The sequence below is a fragment of the Auxenochlorella protothecoides genome, assembly GCF_000733215.1.
Source record: "Auxenochlorella protothecoides strain 0710 unplaced genomic scaffold scaffold87, whole genome shotgun sequence".
Lineage (NCBI taxonomy): Eukaryota > Viridiplantae > Chlorophyta > Trebouxiophyceae > Chlorellales > Chlorellaceae > Auxenochlorella > Auxenochlorella protothecoides.
In genome coordinates, this window is record NW_011934441.1 from 74,524 (window position 1) to 92,742 (window position 18,219).

The 18,219-nt window shown below is 65.7% G+C and overlaps 8 protein-coding genes across 8 annotated transcripts; 3 read left to right on the forward strand and 5 right to left on the reverse strand.

Moving 5' to 3' along the window:
* Positions 1-226: 226 nt before the first annotated feature.
* F751_6362 (hypothetical protein) lies at positions 227-580 on the forward strand (the record flags this gene model as incomplete). Its single annotated transcript, XM_011403337.1, has 1 exon — positions 227-580. One exon carries the CDS (start codon positions 227-229, stop codon positions 578-580), a length of 354 nt encoding a protein of 117 aa, XP_011401639.1.
* F751_6363 (Rsm22-cox11 tandem protein 1, mitochondrial) lies at positions 267-3,252 on the reverse strand (the record flags this gene model as incomplete). Its single annotated transcript, XM_011403338.1, has 6 exons — positions 267-576; positions 872-1,194; positions 1,390-1,596; positions 1,723-2,130; positions 2,725-2,933; positions 3,066-3,252. The coding sequence occupies 6 exons, from the start codon at positions 3,250-3,252 to the stop codon at positions 267-269; spliced, it is 1,644 nt and encodes a 547-aa protein (XP_011401640.1).
* A 254-nt stretch (positions 3,253-3,506) lies between these two features.
* Positions 3,507-4,463, forward strand: F751_6364 (hypothetical protein; the record flags this gene model as incomplete). The annotated part of the gene is made up of 2 exons (XM_011403339.1): positions 3,507-3,862; positions 4,310-4,463. The coding sequence occupies 2 exons, from the start codon at positions 3,507-3,509 to the stop codon at positions 4,461-4,463; spliced, it is 510 nt and encodes a 169-aa protein (XP_011401641.1).
* Positions 4,464-4,710: 247 nt separating this feature from the next.
* F751_6365 (Protein CREG2) lies at positions 4,711-5,905 on the reverse strand (the record flags this gene model as incomplete). Its single annotated transcript, XM_011403340.1, has 3 exons — positions 4,711-5,211; positions 5,404-5,590; positions 5,739-5,905. The coding sequence occupies 3 exons, from the start codon at positions 5,903-5,905 to the stop codon at positions 4,711-4,713; spliced, it is 855 nt and encodes a 284-aa protein (XP_011401642.1).
* A 503-nt stretch (positions 5,906-6,408) lies between these two features.
* On the reverse strand, positions 6,409-7,827 carry F751_6366 (putative 3-mercaptopyruvate sulfurtransferase; the record flags this gene model as incomplete). Its single annotated transcript, XM_011403341.1, has 5 exons — positions 6,409-6,804; positions 6,916-6,982; positions 7,155-7,308; positions 7,499-7,635; positions 7,769-7,827. The coding sequence occupies 5 exons, from the start codon at positions 7,825-7,827 to the stop codon at positions 6,409-6,411; spliced, it is 813 nt and encodes a 270-aa protein (XP_011401643.1).
* Positions 7,828-8,372: 545 nt separating this feature from the next.
* Positions 8,373-10,326, reverse strand: F751_6367 (Spinster-like protein 1; the record flags this gene model as incomplete). Its single annotated transcript, XM_011403342.1, has 4 exons — positions 8,373-8,828; positions 9,048-9,208; positions 9,441-9,875; positions 10,065-10,326. 4 exons carry the CDS (start codon positions 10,324-10,326, stop codon positions 8,373-8,375), a joined length of 1,314 nt encoding a protein of 437 aa, XP_011401644.1.
* A 655-nt stretch (positions 10,327-10,981) lies between these two features.
* On the forward strand, positions 10,982-12,724 carry F751_6368 (Galactokinase; the record flags this gene model as incomplete). Its single annotated transcript, XM_011403343.1, has 4 exons — positions 10,982-11,085; positions 11,208-11,379; positions 11,521-11,937; positions 12,200-12,724. The coding sequence occupies 4 exons, from the start codon at positions 10,982-10,984 to the stop codon at positions 12,722-12,724; spliced, it is 1,218 nt and encodes a 405-aa protein (XP_011401645.1).
* Positions 12,725-12,945: 221 nt separating this feature from the next.
* On the reverse strand, positions 12,946-17,524 carry F751_6369 (Nucleolar protein 14; the record flags this gene model as incomplete). Its single annotated transcript, XM_011403344.1, has 13 exons — positions 12,946-13,029; positions 13,204-13,357; positions 13,514-13,631; positions 13,977-14,074; positions 14,339-14,589; positions 14,876-14,955; positions 15,439-15,574; positions 15,725-15,899; positions 16,158-16,495; positions 16,696-16,784; positions 16,953-17,027; positions 17,147-17,219; positions 17,354-17,524. 13 exons carry the CDS (start codon positions 17,522-17,524, stop codon positions 12,946-12,948), a joined length of 1,842 nt encoding a protein of 613 aa, XP_011401646.1.
* Between the last annotated feature and the right edge of the window lie 695 nt (positions 17,525-18,219).

Here is an 18,219-nt window from a genome sequence, read left to right on the forward strand (position 1 = left end):
GCGTATGTTGAAACCTGCTCTGTTCCTCACTGGCCCCCCACGAAACTTGCACCCCGTGCTGGACCGCACGTCCAAGGACTTGCACATCCCAATACGATACCTGGCTCTATTTCTCTGCTGGGACAATGTGGGGTAATCACAGAAAAGTTTGCGATTCAGAACCCTGAGGACCCTTCATGCCCGCCAGCACCTGCTCCAAGCCTCACGCTGCAGACTCGCATTTCTGATGGGGCCACTCCACAAAAAGCACTCTCGCACATCATTCTTCACTCGCCCTTCTTCCAAGCCCCCCCTCTCTGCAGCGGCAGCCTGTCCTGGTAGTCTGCGGGCCAGAGGTCGCCCCAGCCCAGCCCCCGCGCCAGGCGGTAGGCCCCCCGTCCCCCCAGCGCCCGCTCGCTGCCCAGGCGCGACACGGTCTGGCGCACGGCCTCGCCCCGCGCCCCGCTTTCTACGGCAGAGCACAGGTCCAGCACCACGTGCCCGCCTCGCTTCAGGGGTGGGCGCAGCACCCGCGACCAGGTGGAGGCGGAGGCCTGCGCCAGGGTCTCCAGGTCGAGGTCGGGGTCGTGCCCGTTGCTAGATGACGCCGGCACAGTGGGGGCAGGTCGGGAGGTGGGCAGAGAGTCTGCAGTTTGCCTCTGGCTCCCTCTGATGTCAGCAGGTGAGTGTGGCGCATCTGCTGCTGCTAGAATCCAAAAGAGGGAGAAGGGTTTTGGATGCAGGCCGGCTCTGAGGCATGGTCATCGAGGAGAACCAAGTCACAAACCTCATGGCTCAAGGTGAGGGATGCACTACCCTCTCCCCCTGCTTCCTCAGCACCGTCTTTCGGTTTTGTGCGCCCCCCAGAGCGCCCCGCGCCAAACTGCCGCACCCAGCGTTACCGCCGCCACTCCACAGCTGCACCCCCCAAACCCACTGCCCACCTGTCACCTCGTTCCCAAGCTCCCCCTTCCCAATCCGCCGCAGCTCCATATCCTCGGTCCCCAGCTCCGCATCCTCGCCGATGCTGTCCCTGATGAGCTGCAGCGTGTCCTCATCCAGGTCGCTGAGCAGGCCCCGGCCCTCGGCCAGCCGCAGGAGGAAAGCGTCGTCATCCGCCCACGCCATTCTCCCAGCGGCGCCCCCGCTGGGCCCCGCCGGTGCTGCTGGATTCTCAACAACCTTTGGGCCTTCAATGTCCTCCGGAAGCCCGAGCTGGCATGGTGAGCAGGAGGCTGGTCAGGGAGCTAAGCTCGTTGGCGGGATGTGCCGGCATCCGTACTTCCACTCAAGGGCTCAACCGGGCAGACCAGCGCCCCGCGCTGAGACCTTCTGTACGAGTAGCGGTTCTCTGCGTACTACGCCTCCCGTTGCCCCCCCCCCCGAAATAGCCCCATTCCACCCCCACACCTGCGGCCTGGCTCGCCGGGGGACCTCGTGGGGGGGCAGGGCACGGTACGCCTCCATGACATCATCGGGCAGGGGGATGAGGGCGTCGATGGCGGGCTGCGGCGGCCCGTGCGGCCGGGGCCGCTTGCAGATGGCCACGTAGCTGAAGCGCTCGTCGGCGTAGGACCGCACCGTCACCTTCCCCGGCGCAAAGTCCTTGGCCGCCCTCTGCCAGGTTGGGGTTCCGTTTTCGTGGGGGGGAGGTGTCAAAGAGAGGAGGGTGCAATGTTCGGCATTCGAGTAAGTGTCCAATCCCCCCACACCCCCCTTTCCTTCCTTCCACACCCCTCGCACCTGCAGGGGCCCACGCTGGAAGCGCTGCACAAAGTGGCACCAGGTCGCGGCGCCCTCCAGCGGGCAGGCGCCGTCGTGCGGGCAGGGCGCCAGCACATGCGCGCGCCTCCCTTGCCCCGCCCCGCTTCCCTCCCCGTCCGCTGCAGCCTCTAGGACCTGGGTGCGGGCCGCTGCGACGGCGCGGCTGCCGGCCGGCGTGCCGGGTTCCACCAGCAGCAGCACGCCGCCCGGCGCCACCCTGGCCCAGAGGTCGGCCACCAGCCGGCGCCGCTCCCCGTCGCCGTCCAGCTCGCCCAGCACGTAGCCCGCGGTGACCAGGTCGGCGCGACGGCTGGCCGGCCCCAGCCGCGCCGTCCAGTACACGCTGCTGGCGGCACCTGCCTCGGCATCGCTTCTCGTCCGCGCCGCCTGCACAGCCCGCCCCAGCCAGGCCATGGCGCCCGAGGCGTCCACGGCCGTCACGCGGAGCGCGGCCGCAGGCCAGGCGTCGCGCGCCGCCCAGGCCGCGGTCCCCGGCCCCGCCCCAAAGTCCAGCATGGTGGCCGGGGCCCAGGCGGCGCCCTGCCGCGCCGCCACCTCGCCCAGAGCGCGGCGCAGCGCGGCGTAGCATGCCGGCATGCGCGTCGCAGCGTAGGCCAGCGCCGTGGCCTCGTCGCCATACCGCCTCCCCGCTGCCACCGCCGAGGAGCGCGCGGGGCGGTCCAGCGGGAGGGGGGGCGGCGCGGCCCACTGGGATGCGGATTCTGACTTGGCGGCGGGGGGTCCGATGACAGGCTGGTCCAGAGCAGCAACACCGGAAGCTCCTTGTGTATCCACGGTGTCCGAGGGTTCCGCCAGCCCGGCGTCAGCCAACTCAGATGGCCGCGCTGCGGCCGCGCTGTCCATCATTCCACCGCCCTCGTCCGCCTCCTCCAGGTCCTCCCACTCCTGGGCCGCCTCCGCCGCGGCGCGGGCGCGGCGGGACATGCGCGCCGGCCCCCGGTTGCCTGTCAGAGTTCCCACCATAGGCAGGCCCGGCACCTCGCCGGCCAGCTCGGCCAGCAGGGTACGTCGCTGCTGCCGTGCTTTCCCACGCGTGGGGCGCTGCGTCTGGGCCTCTGGAACCCCATGCAGGTTGGGGTGCACGCCTCCACGGTGCCGGCTGCGGGACATATGCTTCAGCTCGTCCGTCAGTGCGGCACCCTGCCCGCGCAGGTGCTTCTTTCTTGCACCTTTTGTTGGGAGGAAGGGGGAGGGGGTTGGGAGAGATTAAGGAAAGCATTGGGGGGACAGGCGCTAAAGCAGTTGATTCTCTGGGTACGCGGAGACGAGATTGCCAGCCCACCCTCACCAATCCTCATCACCCTTGGCAGCAGCAAGGAGGGCGTCGTTGACGTCGGCGGGGAGGTCGATGGACCCAGGGCTGCGTGTTGCCACTTGTGAGGCCAGGGCAGCGGGTAGGGTGGCCATGCAACGGGCGCCTAGCAGCCCGTCACAGGACTGCGACGCGAGGCTGGCCAGCGCCCGGCACTGCCGGGCGGCAGTGGCCATGGCAATGGAGCACCACTTTATCTGCGATATATCCCTCGTAGAATCGAAAACAGTCCATGGCATATGTTAATGTGGCGAGGCTCGCACGAATATTAAGCTTTTGGAACATGAACGGGACTGAGTTTCGCGCCCTGACAGACCAGCCATGCAGTTGAAGTGATCTGGGGGCAATGGCATGTTAACACGTTGTTCTGCAAACCTCTGGTGAACATCCACACAAACTATTGTCCTCAGCCCTATACCAAAACGCTGGCATGGGCCAGGATCGGAGCGGTATATCTGGGGAGACTGTCACCTCCATCTCGGGTCGACTGGCGGACCTGCCTGATCTCCGCCTCCCCGGCCAGCTGACGCGCAATGGCGAAGTCGGGGTCGCAAAGCGCCGGGAGTATGTTGCGGCCCTGCTGCAAAGGGACCCTGGCGTGTTCCTCGAGAGGCATGGGGAACACCTGTCGGCAAACGAGCTGATGCACTTTGAGTCCCTTCGGAGCGATCACGAGGTAGATTTCTATCTTAAAGCCCTGGGAGATGCGAGAGGTGACTCCAAGAGCTCAGCCCTCATCCGCAACCGGCGACTGGCGCACATGCAGCGGCTCATGGCGGAGGGACAGTATTTTTCTGAGAGTGCCATGGAGCAGCGCCAGCCCTGGCTATACCACCAGTACATTGGCCAGTACAGGCCGAGTGCAGACGCTTCTGACCAGGCATCGACCGGTGTTTCTCCAGGCCTCGCCTACGCCGACCGGCTGCTGGACCATGCGCGTGAGGCGACGCTGGCAGAGGCGCGAGAGGAGGAGCAGCTCGCATACGACGCTGCCACCGAGGAGGAGGACGGGGAGGACGGGCACGAGGAGGTGGACGAGGACGGGAGGGACCAGCAGAGTCCGGCACCTGTCGAGCCTTTATCGGAGCGGTGAGAGCTGGATGTCACCGAGGGCCCAATGCCGTCCGAGGTTGTCGTGGCGAGCCGCACTGCGGGCCACTCTGTGTTCTCTGTGAGTTTCATCAGGCACCATGCCACCACCACCCCCCCGATCACACACCCTCAACCACGCAGGGAGGGCGCGCTGCTGGACCTGATGCAGCAAAGCTTCCTGGCGGGGCACGACCCGGGCATAGACTACCCCGCCATCGACGGCGATGCCGAGCTGGACGAGCACTGGGCGCGCCTGCAGGCCCAGGATGCAGAGGACCGCTACTTCTCGGACTGAGATATCGGAGCCTGGGGGTAGTGGAGCCTTGGACTGCGCCAGGCAGGGCTGGAATGCGCGCGCCGTGCTCGCTGCAGGCGGAGCATGTGCTCCGTGGAGGCATTGCCTCAGGGTTCGTCGATGCTACATCACAACTGCTGGCTTGGCAGAGGCTCAGGATTTGGCTTCCAAAGCCTGGAAGGAAGACAGCCGAGCTTCCAAGGCCTGAACAGACCTCTGGACCTCCTGACGCATATGCTCCAGCCCCTCAACCACCCCGGCTCGCGGCCCGCGTCAACTCCACTATCCGGTCCTTGACGGCCTTCCGGTCTGGGGCGGGCGCCAGGAAGCCCAACCGCACCGGCAGCCGCTCCCCGCTCTCCAGCTCCGCCTCCAGGTCCATGCCCAGCTCGTCCACGGCCAGCAGGAGGGCGGCGCGCGCCGGCAGGCGCGCGCAGTGTCGCACCATGGCGACGCAAGCCTCCCCGTGGTCGGCATTCATGTGCCGCGCGATGGGCGCCGAGAAGGCGGCCACCGGGTCAGGTGCTGTGGCCAGGTACTCCTCAGCGCCCGCCCGCCCCGCACGCGCGAAGCCGCCCACCAGCCGCACACCGCGCAAGCTGGCCATGCGGTACATGGCAAAGTCCCCAAATCCCACCCAGTAGCTGCCCGGGTGGCGCGCACGGTACAGCGCCTCGGCCGCCGCCGCCTCGCCGCCGGCCAGGCACTCCATGCTGCCCGTCAACGTCGCCCGCGCGTCCGGCAGGCCCTGGGGTTGTGCATTGTGGGTGTGCAGTGGCACTCTTGTCACACCCAGTTGTCAAATAAACCAGCGTCATGTGGGACAAGCGATGCGACTGTTGCCACGAGGTGTAAAGGAAGTGACACTGAGTGGTGGGGTCCCACCACTCCTGCGGAGATGATCCTTCTCACTCTCTGAAATCCCCCTCCCGGGCCTTACCTTGGACCCCTGGACAGGCACGATGAGGCTGACACGGTCGTCGCGCTGGACGTCTCGTGTGTGGGGGCTGAGGGTGCTCAGCGCAAAGTGGGGCAGCCCGCGGTCGTCCACGGCATACTCCACCACGCTGCCGGAGGGGAAGCCCTCGCTGTCGGGGCCGCTGGAGATGGTGGACAGCACCCCCCACCTGGCGAGGCGACATGGAGGAGGGGTCAGTGTGAGGGTTGCAGTGAATTAATGCCTCTCCAGGAGTGCAAAGGCTGCTGATGGAAATGGCACACCAAAGGAATGTGGGTTGCATCATTACCAGCCCCCTTCAGCATGCTCCGCCTCACGTGCTGCTAGCCACCAGGGTCCGGGCCTGGACGGCGATGGAGAGGCGTGGAGCCTTGGACTGGTGCGCATGGAAGTCGCTCAGCGTGTCTTCCTCCTGTGAGGAGGTGCTGGTGGAGGCAGGCGACGCAGCTGCTGTGCTGGTCAGGCTGGCTCCCCTGTTGCCCATGGGGTGGCGGTAGACCGGGCGTGTCAGGGGATTCTGCAGGAGGAGGAATGATAGGGCGTGGTCATGGTATGGCACTGGAACATCGCACTAGATAGACAGGCGTGCGCGGCGCCCATGTCCATGCGCACCAGGAGGAGCGGTGTGGTCCGCGCATGAACCTTCAGCATGCTGTGTGCCGCAGCGCAAGCGTACTGGCCAGTGGCGATCACCCAGTGATATCGAAAGCTTTGAAAGTCTGGATCACTGGATGGGAGGCAGGCAGGGCCGTTGTTCGCGCGTGGAGATCGCACTACATTCGTGGTCAGATCGAGCGCGAACAAGGTCTACCACCGGATGTGCCGGCAAGGCAACCTCCATTTACAAAACATGTTCCCATCATGACCGCCACCCTGTGCCTGGGGTGTGTGGTACCCCTGGGCAGTCACTGAACAGTTCGACATCATTTACTCTAGAGACGACACCGTCATTCATCACAGCCTCCTCTGCATCTACCCGCCACCGGGTCAGGCCGCCCCCTTGGCCACCGGCACGCCTGGCAGGCCGCCCCACTCGCTCCAGCTGCCGTCGTAGACCGTTGCCCGCGCCCCTGGTGCGGCGCGACGCGCCGCTAGCAGCAGCACGCACGCTGTCGTCCCGCTGCCGCAGGACAGCGTCAGCGGCCGGCCGAGGTCGGCGCCCGCGCCCTGGAAGGCGGCGCGCAGCTGCTCCGCCGGCTTGAACCTGCCCCCACTCTGCACCGCGTCCCAGGGCAGGTTTTTGGACCCCGGGATGTGCCCCGAGGCCAGGCCCGGGCGCACCTCCGGCGCCTCGCCGCGCCAGCGCCCCGCGGGCCTCGCATCCACCAGGTTGCCCGTCGTGCCCGCCTCCACGGCGGCCAGCACGTCGCGCCAGGAGGCGACCTGGGACGAGTCCAGATGCGCGGGGTAGCGGGAGTCGGGCCGCACGCCGGCGTCCGGCCCCTGGGCGGCCGCTGCCGCGGCGCCGGGGGCGGTGAGCGCGCTGTCCGACACGGGCGTGCTCTCCAGCTCGCTGCCCGCCTCCACCCAGGCAGGCAGGCCGCCGTCCAGCACCGCCACCCTGTGCGGGGCGGGGGATGGAGGGGGGTCGGTGAGCTCCTTTCAAGAATACTGCGTCCGAGCGGGAAGGGGAGGACCCACGATGGGGCGCGCCCTGTCACAGGAGGACCACCCAGCGCCTAGGACCAAACACCATTCCACACCGCCCAATCCCTTCTCCCTTCTCCCTATACCTCTTGTGGCCAAAGACGTGCCAGGTCCACCAGGCCCTGGGGCTCGAAAAGGCGCCCAGGCGGTCGTACACGACGATGGTATCGTCAGGGTTGATGCAAAGCGCATCGGCTGCGGCAGCAAATGCTGCCTCGCTGGGCAGCATGTGGGGCAGGTCTGTGCAGGGGTATGGGGGCAGCAGGGATGCAGATGCGCGGGAATAGGGGGTCGAAGGCGGAGGTGGGTGCGCATATCAGGACGTAGGATCCTGGAGCAGCCCACATGTGATATTGGCATCAGCAAGAACTCTGATGAGCGGCGTGCTCAGTGACAGTCTCACCACCTGGACAACCCCTTCCTGGCTCACCCACAGAGGTGTCCGAAATGGCATCCAGGTCAAAGAATTGGGCACCGGGGAGACGGGAGGCTTTGAACTCTTCGACCGCATCACGCTTGTGCACCGGCAGGTACCAGCTCGCATCCAGCACCTTGACATCCGCCAGCCTGTGAGAGAGGGTTGATAAGACTCAGCCCTCATTCTGGAAATGGAACTCAAGGATAGTCATAATCCTGCAGCGATATGTACCAAAGAACACGATCTCTGCATGCCAACGCCCTCGAACACATCACCACAGACCTGTCCTTGAGCCACTGGGCAGACACAATGTCGGGGACGTCCGAGCCTTGAGCGCTCATTCTGGAGGCGTCGGCAATCAATGTGGGAGATACACGCTTGCTTGAGTGATGTGTGATGCTACGGTGAGGAGGATGACGGGCCACGCCTCGAGAAGTTGGTCCTGAGTATGCTCTCTGCACAGTCGAGGGGGTCCAGATCGTAATGCTCCGAGCTACAACTCCCATCGATGCACATCAATGAACAGTCATCCACCCATCCCTCGAATCTTTGGTACCAGCACGCACCTGCCCAAGGTTGCAGGCCCTGAAGTTGGCTCGTAGAGCGCAGAGGTGGAGCGCAGTCCGAGTCTGGCCCAGTGCCAGCATAGAGGTAGGGCTCTCTGCACGGCTAGTCTGAGCAGTCCGTATTGAGAGATGGTCCCAGCAAATATCCCGCCTGCACCTTGTTTACTTTTCCCCAAATTACAACTGTCGGAGCAAATGATCCGCGGGCTCCGGATCCCGGCTTGTCGTGGCACCGGCGCACCGATACCCCGCACTCATGCCAATGCGATTTATTACAAGTGATACACAACGAAAAGAATAGTACAGAATCGGCTGCATGCTCACTCCCTATTCTCCTCCAGCTCCCGCAGCATGGCCAGGTTGGGCGTGGACTGCCCCGCCAGGAGGCGCAGGCGCATGCCCTCCACCCCCCCCACCCCAGCCCCCGCCGTCGAGTCCGCGAGGGAGGCGTCCCGCAGGTCCTGGACCTCCAGCGGTGGCCGGGTGGCCGCGTCCTGAGCCCGGTAGTCTGTCGCTGACCGGGCGGGGGCGGTGGCCAGGGCGTAGCAGGCCGCCCCCGCCGCGAGCAGGAGGGAGGCCAGGCTGAGGGACAGCCGCCAGTCGCGCAGGCGGCCCTGCAGGAAGCCCAGGGCGGGGGGACTGGGCACGTCCCCCAGCACGTGCAGCGCCACCACCGAGAAGCTCATGGCTGGGGCCCGGAGGCCGGGGGGCACGGTCCACAGGACCACGGCGTTGCTGGGGGCCATGGTCGCAAACAGGCACATCTGGCCCAGGGCCTGTGTTGCGGGTGGAGAGTGGGTATCTCAAGGTGGTGCAGGGGTACTAGGCATTTTGTTGGGACTCTCAGGAGGGGCGTGGTGCATCGCAGGCTTTGAGCCTGATGTGAGACCTGGGCAACCCACATACTCATGGTGAGCTCCTCCCAGTAACAACTCTAGGTCGCCCACGCTTCAACCACACATGCCCCTACAACCCTCTCCACATGCCCGCCTCACCAGCACAGCCATGAAGGCCACAAAATTGGAGGCGAGAGCGAAAGCGCCGATGAGCAGCAGGCACCCCGCTGCCAGCCCGGCCGCGCAGAGCAGCAGGGCATTGTGGATGCTGCTGCCCATGCCATCCAGCGCCACGCCTCCGATCAGCGTGCCCACGATGCCTGCATGCATGGGGTTGTGGAACCAGGTCAGGTGGGGACTTGCTGGCAGCCCCCTGCTCAGTGCTCATAGAATAGTTTACGTTTTGTTTCGCTGCAGAGTACTTCTGGCCAGTGACGGGGCGCAAGGACAACGCCCAAATCCACCGTCCTCACTTGCGATGCCAACATCATCCCTGCTGCGCCCACGGTCTGGAACCCCCCCCCAGCCCCCCCGACGCCTTTGGCATCGCACCTGTGAACACTGTGACCCCGCCAAAGGTCACGTCGGCGGTGGGGGCGGGGATGTCGAAGACCTCCCGCCCCGCCCGCGGGCCATAGTAAGAAAGCGCGCCCAGCAGGGCGGTGAAGCAGGTCATGCCCGCCACCACCAGCACGTAGACGGGCAGTCTGGCGAGGGCCAGGGCGTCGGCCTTCAAAGAGGAAAGCAGGGAGTCGGCGCCGGGCTGGCCGGCGGCGGAGTGCGAGCCGCGCAGGTCCAGCGGGGGCAGCGAGGCTAGCAGCGCCACCAGCGGCAGGGCCAGGGCCGCCTCCAGGAGGAAAGGGGCGCGCCAGCCCAGGCCCGCCGCCAGGAGGCCGCCGAAGATGTAGCCCAGGGCCACGCCGGCGGGGATGCAGAGGTAGAAGGCGGCGAGCCAGGAGGACTTGCGGGCGGGGGGCGCCACGTCGTCTGGAGGAGGGGAGGGGTTGGGGTGGGAAAGGGGGGACGTTCGGTGCCTGAGCATGGCAAGCGCATGCTGGGCCAGCAGGCCACGGTGTGCATGTCAGCCGTCGTCGCCAGCGCCAAGCAGCCTCCGTGCAGCAGGGCAGTGTGCACGAAAGAAGCACATACGACCCCCAGCATCCCCGCCCGGCGCACCGATGAAGGGGGCGGCAAGGGCCACAAAGGACGCCTCCCCCACTCCCACGACCATGCGGGCGGCGAGCAGGGAGTAGAAGCCCCAGGCCGCCCCACTGGCCGCGGCAGCCAGGAGCCAGACGGTGAGGCCCAGGGCAATGAGACGCAGGGCGTGCCACTGCTTGCTGGCCTCCGCAAACGCCGGGCTGGCGACCAGCAGGCCCACCATGAAGGCCGCAGGGAGGAGCCCTGCCTGGAAGAGGGTCAGGCCGAAGGCGCCCATGATGCCGCTACCGGGCTCCCCGGGGGTTCCAGCCGTTCCACTCACGCCGTTGCTGCTGATCACCCCTCTGCGGCGGGGGAGTGACCACGAGATAAGTTCCGCTGGGGTGCCGCAGGTGCAGCAAATCACACGGTCAAAACATGGTGTGGGGCTGCGCGGGCCCCTCGCCAAGCTTGCCTGTCCATGTAGATTAGGATATTGAGGGTGCAGAAGAGCACCAGCATGCGGAGGGGTGTCAGCCAGGATCCTGAAACCGTACTCGGCAACACGACGGATTCCTCATCGCCACCCTCCTCCCCATACTCCGAGGTTGCCATGCCCGCAAGATCTTCGCGTATCTGCTCAGATCATTATTGAGGGAAACATGGTGCCCAGTGATCAGGGTTACTCGGCATGGAGGTCTTCAAAGCGTCCCGGCATCTCCGAACCCGCGATGCGGTCCGAGATCACCGGAAGGGTGGTGACGGGGACGGCGCTCGATGGGGGTGCCAAGGGCCTAGGCCTCGATGCCTAGCTTCATACCAATGCCACACAGCGCAGCCTGCTATTGATATCAACAAATGTAGCATTGCTGATTTGTACACTTGCGGCGTTGCGCGGGCCACCGCAACCAGGCAGCGCAGGTTCGGGCGCGCCGGCCCTGCCGTTGGCTGGAATGGAGGCAGACGCTTGCAATGTTCCGCAAGCCATTGCGATCTTCGTCCCTGGGCGACTTTGCCTCTTTGGGGAGCACTCTGACTGGGCAGGATCCATGCGCGCGTGAGCCCGGGCTGCTGCGCGGTCCTCTGTGGCGATTGGGAAGATGAAGTTGCCACTGCCAGATTTTTGGCCCTGTGATTATTCTCAATCTTTTCCAGTACCTTCACATCACCCCCTCCCAGGTCCAATCCCGACATCGTGCCAGGCAGGACCATCGTGGTGACAACCGAGCAGGGGCTGTACGCCCGTGCGCGCCGCCGCGACGATGCCCTCCTCCACCTCACCTCCACCACCAATGACGGGCGGCGCCTGAGTCAGACGTTCGACCTGCAAGACCCGGACGGCCTCATCGAGGTGCGTGATTCCTTTTCGCTGCCGTATTGCTCCCGAGTCGGCTACTGCACCGCCAGCCCTCTTCAAGACCACATGCCTGTTCACCTGGGCCCCAGATCCACCCTTCCCAGCCTCCCCTACCCCTCCCACACCCAAGCTTAGACCGCCAGGGCCGGCGGCTTCTGGTCCTACGCAGCAGGCATGGCCTACAAGCTGGCCCTGGAGTACAGAATCGCCGGCCTGGAGATCGACAACCACGCCACAACCCTGCCGCTGAAGCGCGGCCTGTCCTCCAGCGCGGCGCTCTGCGTGCTGCTGGCCCGCGCCGCCAACCGCGTTCTCGACCTGGGTCTGACGACGCGCGACGAGATGCGGGTGGCGTACGAGGGCGAGCGCCTGACGCCCAGCCGCTGTGGGCGCATGGACCAGGCGGTTGCGCTGGGCAGGGCCCCAGCCCTCATGACCTTTGATGGGGATGCGATGCAGGTGGAGAGCGTGGCCCTGAGGGAGCCCCTCCACCTCGTCCTCGCCGACCTGAGGGCGGGGAAGGACACCGTCCAGATCCTGTCCTGCCTGCAGGTGGAGTGGCGGGCAATGCTTGGGTTGGGTATCTGCTGGGGGGGGGGGTGAGCAGGCAGAGGACCAAAAGGAGGGGGCTGTACAGCGTGAAAGTCCTCGGAAGGAGACCTCGCCTTCCGGGAAAGCAAGGACCCTGGGTGGCCTGCAGGTCCCCTTTCTCATTCAGGCTTCTCCGGCTCTGGCAGCTTGAGACTTTCCAACGCCCAAGCCTGGCCCCCGCCCTTCCCCCCCCCACCCCTTTCCTCCACCCCCTTTTGCGAAGCAAGCGTACCCCGTCCCCAGCACTTCAGCACACCATGCCCTGGTGCGCTGCTTGGGGCCCCTGAACGAGAGCCTCACCGTCTCGGCCGCGGCGAGCATGGCCCGCGGCGACGTCGCCGGCCTGGGCCGGCTGATGACTGCCGCCCAGGCCGAGTTCGACACCGCGGCGGGGCCGCTGTGTCCCTCGCAGCTGGGCGAGGCCGGGTCCCCCGTCCTGCACCGGGTGCTGCGCCTCCCTGCCATCCAGCCGCACCTGCTGGGGGGGAAGGGGGTGGGGTCCCAGGGCGACGGCACCGCCCAGCTGCTGTGCAGGGACGCGGACGCCCAGCGCGCCGTCGTGGCCGTGCTGACCCAGGAGCTGGGGCTGGAGTGCATCGCTTTCACCGTGCCCGCCACCGCGGCGGGGGAGGCGGGCGAGGGGCGCCGGGAGTCCTCGCATCGGGAGACGGGCGGGGGAGGCGAGCGAGGGGCGCCGGGAGTCCTCGCATCGGGAGGCGGGCGGGCGGCGGCGGCTCGCGAGCCGTGACCCAACCCCCAAAACGTATCCGGGCAGGCCATGCTCGGCACCGTGAACCCAGGCACTGCAGGGTGCTTCTGACCCTGCAATGCCACCCTCTACATGACCACCTCGTGTTCTGATTGCTTTGAGAGATGCTGAACCAGCCGAGAATGTCACAGGGATTGCAAGGAGCAAGGAGGGCTGAGCAGGCAGGCCCTGATAGGACCCGGCACATCTGCACCACACCCTCAAAACTTCTTGCCCTTCTTCCACATGCCGCCCTGCCCTCCGCTCTTGAAGTCGGACTCTTGCTTTTGCAAGAAGGACATCGCCTGTGGATGGAGGAGGGTGTGTGTGTGTGGTGCGGTGGTGGGGCGGGGTGGCTTGGCGGGCAGCGAATGTCTAAATGACCAACGGGCCGTCAGCCGGGAGACGACCCTTGCGCCCCAAGCAGCGGCAGCCACGGTACCATGATGCCGCACCGTCCCCTATCCCCAGCAACGCACCCGCTTGGCCGATTTGTCCAGGGCCGCCTGCTTGGTGGCCTTCTCCTTGTCCCGGACTGCGGCCATGAAGGCCCCGTCCTTGCGCAGCTCGCGCGCCGCGCCCCGCTGCTCCTTCCTCACCTGGCGCTGCAGCTTGCGCCGCTCCGACCTCTCCCTGAGCGGGTTGTGATTGGTGAGCGCAAGATTGTTCAGAGCCCGCTCCAGCTTTGACGGCGTCAGGGGGGTGGAGGCTCCCACTTTCCCTTTCCTCCTCGCCCGGCCCCCTATCCGGCTGTCGCCCAAGAATACCACCCCACCCCCAACCCCCTACCTGTCTGGGTCGTAGTCCTTGGTGGCCACGTAGCCGTCCTCGAAGCGCGGGTTGTACTGCCGCGCCTCGGCAATGCGCACCGCCGCCGCCAGGACCAGGGGCCGCCGCGCCACGAGGCCTCGCGCGATGGCCCCCTCCAGGGTCCGTGCCGCGGCGCCGGCCTCGGCCCGCAGCGCCTCGGGCACCGCCGCGCTGTCCTCCGCCAGGATGGCGGCCAGCGCGTCCAGCACCGGGCGCAGCGCCTCGGGCGCCGCGTCGCAGCCGGCCAGGCCCTCCGCGCAGCGCGCGGCCTGGCGCGCCGCGACGCACGCCAGCAGCGTCCGCGCGTCAGCGCTCTCCCACCGCTGGTCCGAGGACCCCGCAGGCCCTGCGGCCAGCAGCCCGCCAAGGCTGGGCGGCCGGAACTCGGCCAGGGGCGCCAGGCTGTCGAGCCTCAGCCACATGTCGGTCTTTCTCATCCGACCGTCCTTGCCGTCCTCGCCCTCGCCGTCCTCGCCCTCGCCCACCCACCCTGCTGTGACGCTGCGCAGCGCGCGCGCGCAAAACTCAAGGGCCTCGGGGCTGAAGCGTTGCGCGGGCGTGTGCGCGGCCGAGAGGAGGCCAGCCAGGGTCAGGCCGGTTGCCAGGTGGCGCCCCGTCAGCACGGGGCAGAAGGTCAGGCAGCGCCCCGCCAGCAGCGCGACCGGGGTCAGCACCGGGTGCCGCCGGTCCGAGGGCGGGAAGAGGGTCAGGAAGAGGAGGAGCACGGCCACCACGCCCGGCGCCGGCCAGGCGTCGGCGCGCTGCCCGGGGTCCGCCAGCCGCCGCCCCAGCCGCGCCGACCACATTGAGAGCCGCGCGCGCGCGAGCGTTGCGGCGTACAGCGGCACCTCCGCCGTCAGCTCCAGCAGATGCGGCAGCAGCGCGTCCAGCGCGGCGGTTGCATCTTGGCCCCCAGCCGCCGCCACGCTGGCAAAGTGCTGCGTCAGCTGGCCGTAAAAGGTCTGCATGCCAGCGCGGTTGTCCCGAGCCAGCGCGGCGGCGTGGGTCACGCGAAGTGCGCCGACCGTCTCGTGCAGCTCGGCTGCGGAGAGGCCCTGGGTGGATGGGAGGGGGGGTGGGGGGGGGGGTCCCGGCGGTGAGGAGCAGGGGGGTGAGCGGCGGATGTCATGCTAGCAATGGCAGGACAGGGCGAGTGCTTGGCTCCTTGCACCATGCGGACAAACCAATAGGGGATGTGAGGCTGAATTTGCTGGAAAGTACATGCATTCCCCCAGCAGCCAGCCCAGCAGCCAGCAGCAGGGCTGCAGGAGACTGTCAGGCTGCCAATCCTGACACAGCTCTTGCCTCCCCTCCCCACTCCATCTCAACACACACACTCACCTCCACCAGGCGTGCAAACTCCGGGTAGGTGGTCGGCAAGCGCTGCAGCATGGAGGGCGCTGCCTGCTGCTCTCCACTGACTGCCGCCTCAGGGTGGATGCTTGGCTCTGGCTGGGTGGTGAGGCGCCGTCCCACGTCAATCGTCCGCTCCTCCTCGTCCTCCTCCTCTGAGGCACTGTCGTCCTCCAACAGGCCACCAGTCTCTTCCTCAGCCTCAACCTCCTCCTCCTCCTCCTCCCCGCTCCCCTCCTCCACTTCCTCGTCATCTCCGCTATCGCCTTCATCGGCCCCACAATCCTCCTCCTCGCTGTCCTCCTCCTCGCTCTCCCCCTCCGCCTGGCCCTTGTGTCGCTTGAGCAGGCGCTTGGCGGCCTCGCGAAAGGCGGCCTGCAGCGGGTCGGAGCCGGCCGCCCGCGCCCGGCGCCGAGCCTCCAGAGCCGTCAGGGGGCCGCCCTCCTCGTCCTCGCTCCCGCTCGCGCCTTCCTCGTCGTCCTCGCCCTCCTCGCTGGCGCTGGCCGACAGGTCGAACTCGTCCTCGTCCTCCAGTGCATCCCCGCTCCCACCCTTGCGCTTCTTGCCCTGAGCCGCGGCGACAGCGGCGGCCTTGGCGCGGCGGGCAGCGAAGCCGCCAGAGGGCAGCTCCAGCATGTCGGTGACGTCCTCGCCGTCCTTGTCCGACCCCTCGCCCAGGTCCTTGGCCTGCAGATGGTTTTGAAGGTACCAGCTTGAGTCACGCGAGCATGATGAGAGGGGCAAGGGCTGGGATTGGAGTCAATTCCTGGCAACTTAGTGCAGGCAATTGAGTCTGCCTGATCAGCCAAATTCGACACCCCTGTTCCCGTTTCCCACCTTGAGTCGGTGGCGCAGCGCGGCTTCTGCCTTGGCGGCACGCTCGTTCTCGGCGGCTTCCAGCTCCGCCTGGGACTTCAGGCGATCCGCGGGGCCACCCTTAGCCTCATAGACCAGTTCCCGGGCAGCGATGTCAAAAGCCACGTCCTCACGAGACTCCAACCCAGCCAGGCTCCTGAAAGGGGTCCGTGGAATCAAATGGGTTTGCTGAGGGCATTGTGAAGATCTTCATGCACCTCCATCTATCATTCTGGATCTCGGTGCACACCCAGCCAAAGCTGAGGCGACGCCGGTCCATCTGTTCCCTCCACCCTCTGGCTGCCAGCTCCACCCCATCAGGTCGCAGGGCGCACTTGGCAGCCTCATTTAGGTTGCCCCTTTGGTCGACTCGGTCTTCCAAATCCAGGCACCAGAGTGCCGTGCCCGCTCTCACCCCTTGGCGCCCTTGGGCCGCACGAGGCGGGAGAGGGCCCCTGCAGCGCCCAGCTCCCGGAAGACGGAGTCCAGCTTTTCCACCTCCTCCACGTCCTCCTCCCGCTGCTGTTGCTTGGCCGCACGGAAGGCCTTGGACTTGGCGATCACCTCCTCCATGACCTCCGCCTTGCTGCGGCGTGGGGCGGGCGCGTCGTCGCCATCCCCACCCTCGAGTTCGGCGGACTCGCTGCGGGGCTTGAGCTGGAAAAGGTCGCCGCCCTCGCCGTCCCCGCCGCCAAAGTGCGCGGAGACGTCGTAGTCGGGCAGGCCGTCGTCCTCATCATCCCTTTGCCAGTCCTGGGATGGGGCAATGTACGAGAGTGCATGCTGGGTGCCCAAGGATACCGGCATTGTGCGTTGTGGCCAGTGCAATGAGCACCGTGCCTTGGGAACGGGGCATTTGCTGCTGAGGCCGCACTCTTGTACATGCCCCTGTCCCTGCCCCAGCCCCTGTATCGATTGAGTCCCCGCTCTATATCCCACCCAACCCGCCACACCTCGCCCAGTCCCTGGGACTCGGCCAGGCTGCGACCTAGATGCGTCAGCTCCACCTCCTGGGTGTCGTCGGGGAGTGCAAACTTGCCACCTGAAGGATGGCGAGAGGGAGGTGGGGTAATTGTCTGATAGGTGCAAACGCGTTTGGTCACATAGAAGGCACAATGGGGCTGAATGGGGCATTTGAGCCTCTGGAAAGCAAGACACTGGGCTCAGGATGTACAAATCTTTTACAACCACCGTAAAACTGATACCGCACCTGCGAGCTCCTGCATCCGCTGCTTCTGGAAACGGAGCAACGCCTTTTCGTCAGCAGTCAGGCTCTCATCGTCCTCTGTGAATTGACGCAAGGAATTCATGTTGTTGCTGACCAAGTGTATCAACTGAGACAGTGCCGCCTGGCTGCAGCCAGCGCAGCAACCCAAACATAAAGCTACCGTGCGGCCCACGCACCTCCAAAGCGTCGGTCGATGAAGGCATTCGACTTTCGGAGCTGCTTGTACTCCACCAGAAGCGTGTTTTTCCTCTGATATGGGGAATTGATGATGGGGCCAAGGTGCAGGCAGCGTGCTCAGTGGACTACGAGGTAAGAGACTGCGAGGCGCACGCCCCCTTCTGTGCAGTTCTTCTCCCCATCATCCCGTTTTGAACTCCACCCACCAATTCATGAGCCGCGCTGCGTAACCTGCTCTTCTCCTGAGGGCCGTTGAGCTTTTTCCGGCCCAGCACGTCGAACTTCTTGTGGGAGCTCAGGCGCTCAAAGAGATTGGGCACAGGCTCAGCCTTTTTGGAGCCATACCTCTTCTTGACAGGCCCCTTCTTCTTCGCCATGGCGGGCACCAGGGGTGGCGAAGCGGTGGCCGGAAACGCTACAAGGTGGGAATACCCATCCCCACGAACAACGCTGGAGTCCCCCAAGGAGCGATTTGAATTATGCTAATATTGATTCTTCATGTGAGTCTTCTACGCCGACCGTCAGGAATCCTGGAAGGGTGGCCCTGCGTGAAAACAGCATGCAGGGGAGGGCGCCGGCGCGCGCTAATCTCGCATGTGGTGTCAGCCTTACGACGAGACGACCTCATCAGTGCTCACGTGTGAAAACTTCTCTTAAATTACTGATTCTATCTACCAGCACTCGTGTACATTGTTTGGAGTTTGGGTTGGGAATGTTGCAACTGTGGTCGTTTAGTTGCTATGTTGTAAAGACAAGTGCAGGACATCGTCGCACAGTACTTTAGCTTTGTGAAGGGCTGACTACTTGCACATGGGATAGGGTTTTCAAGAAATTAAAGCAACAGAATCCAGCGTGCAAGGCACAATCAAGCCCTCAATTGTGGTAGTCACGATTGTGGTATTTCTGACGCTGGCGCATGGTCAGACCACGAAGGTGCCCCGAACCTGGAGCATATGAAAAATTTGACGGCCACGTCGTACGAAGGTGCGACAGAGTCAACCACATGCAGGACATTACGTCCAGCAGAGACGCGTTTGTCCGAGCTTGAGACTACTCGCAGTCATGCAGGCTT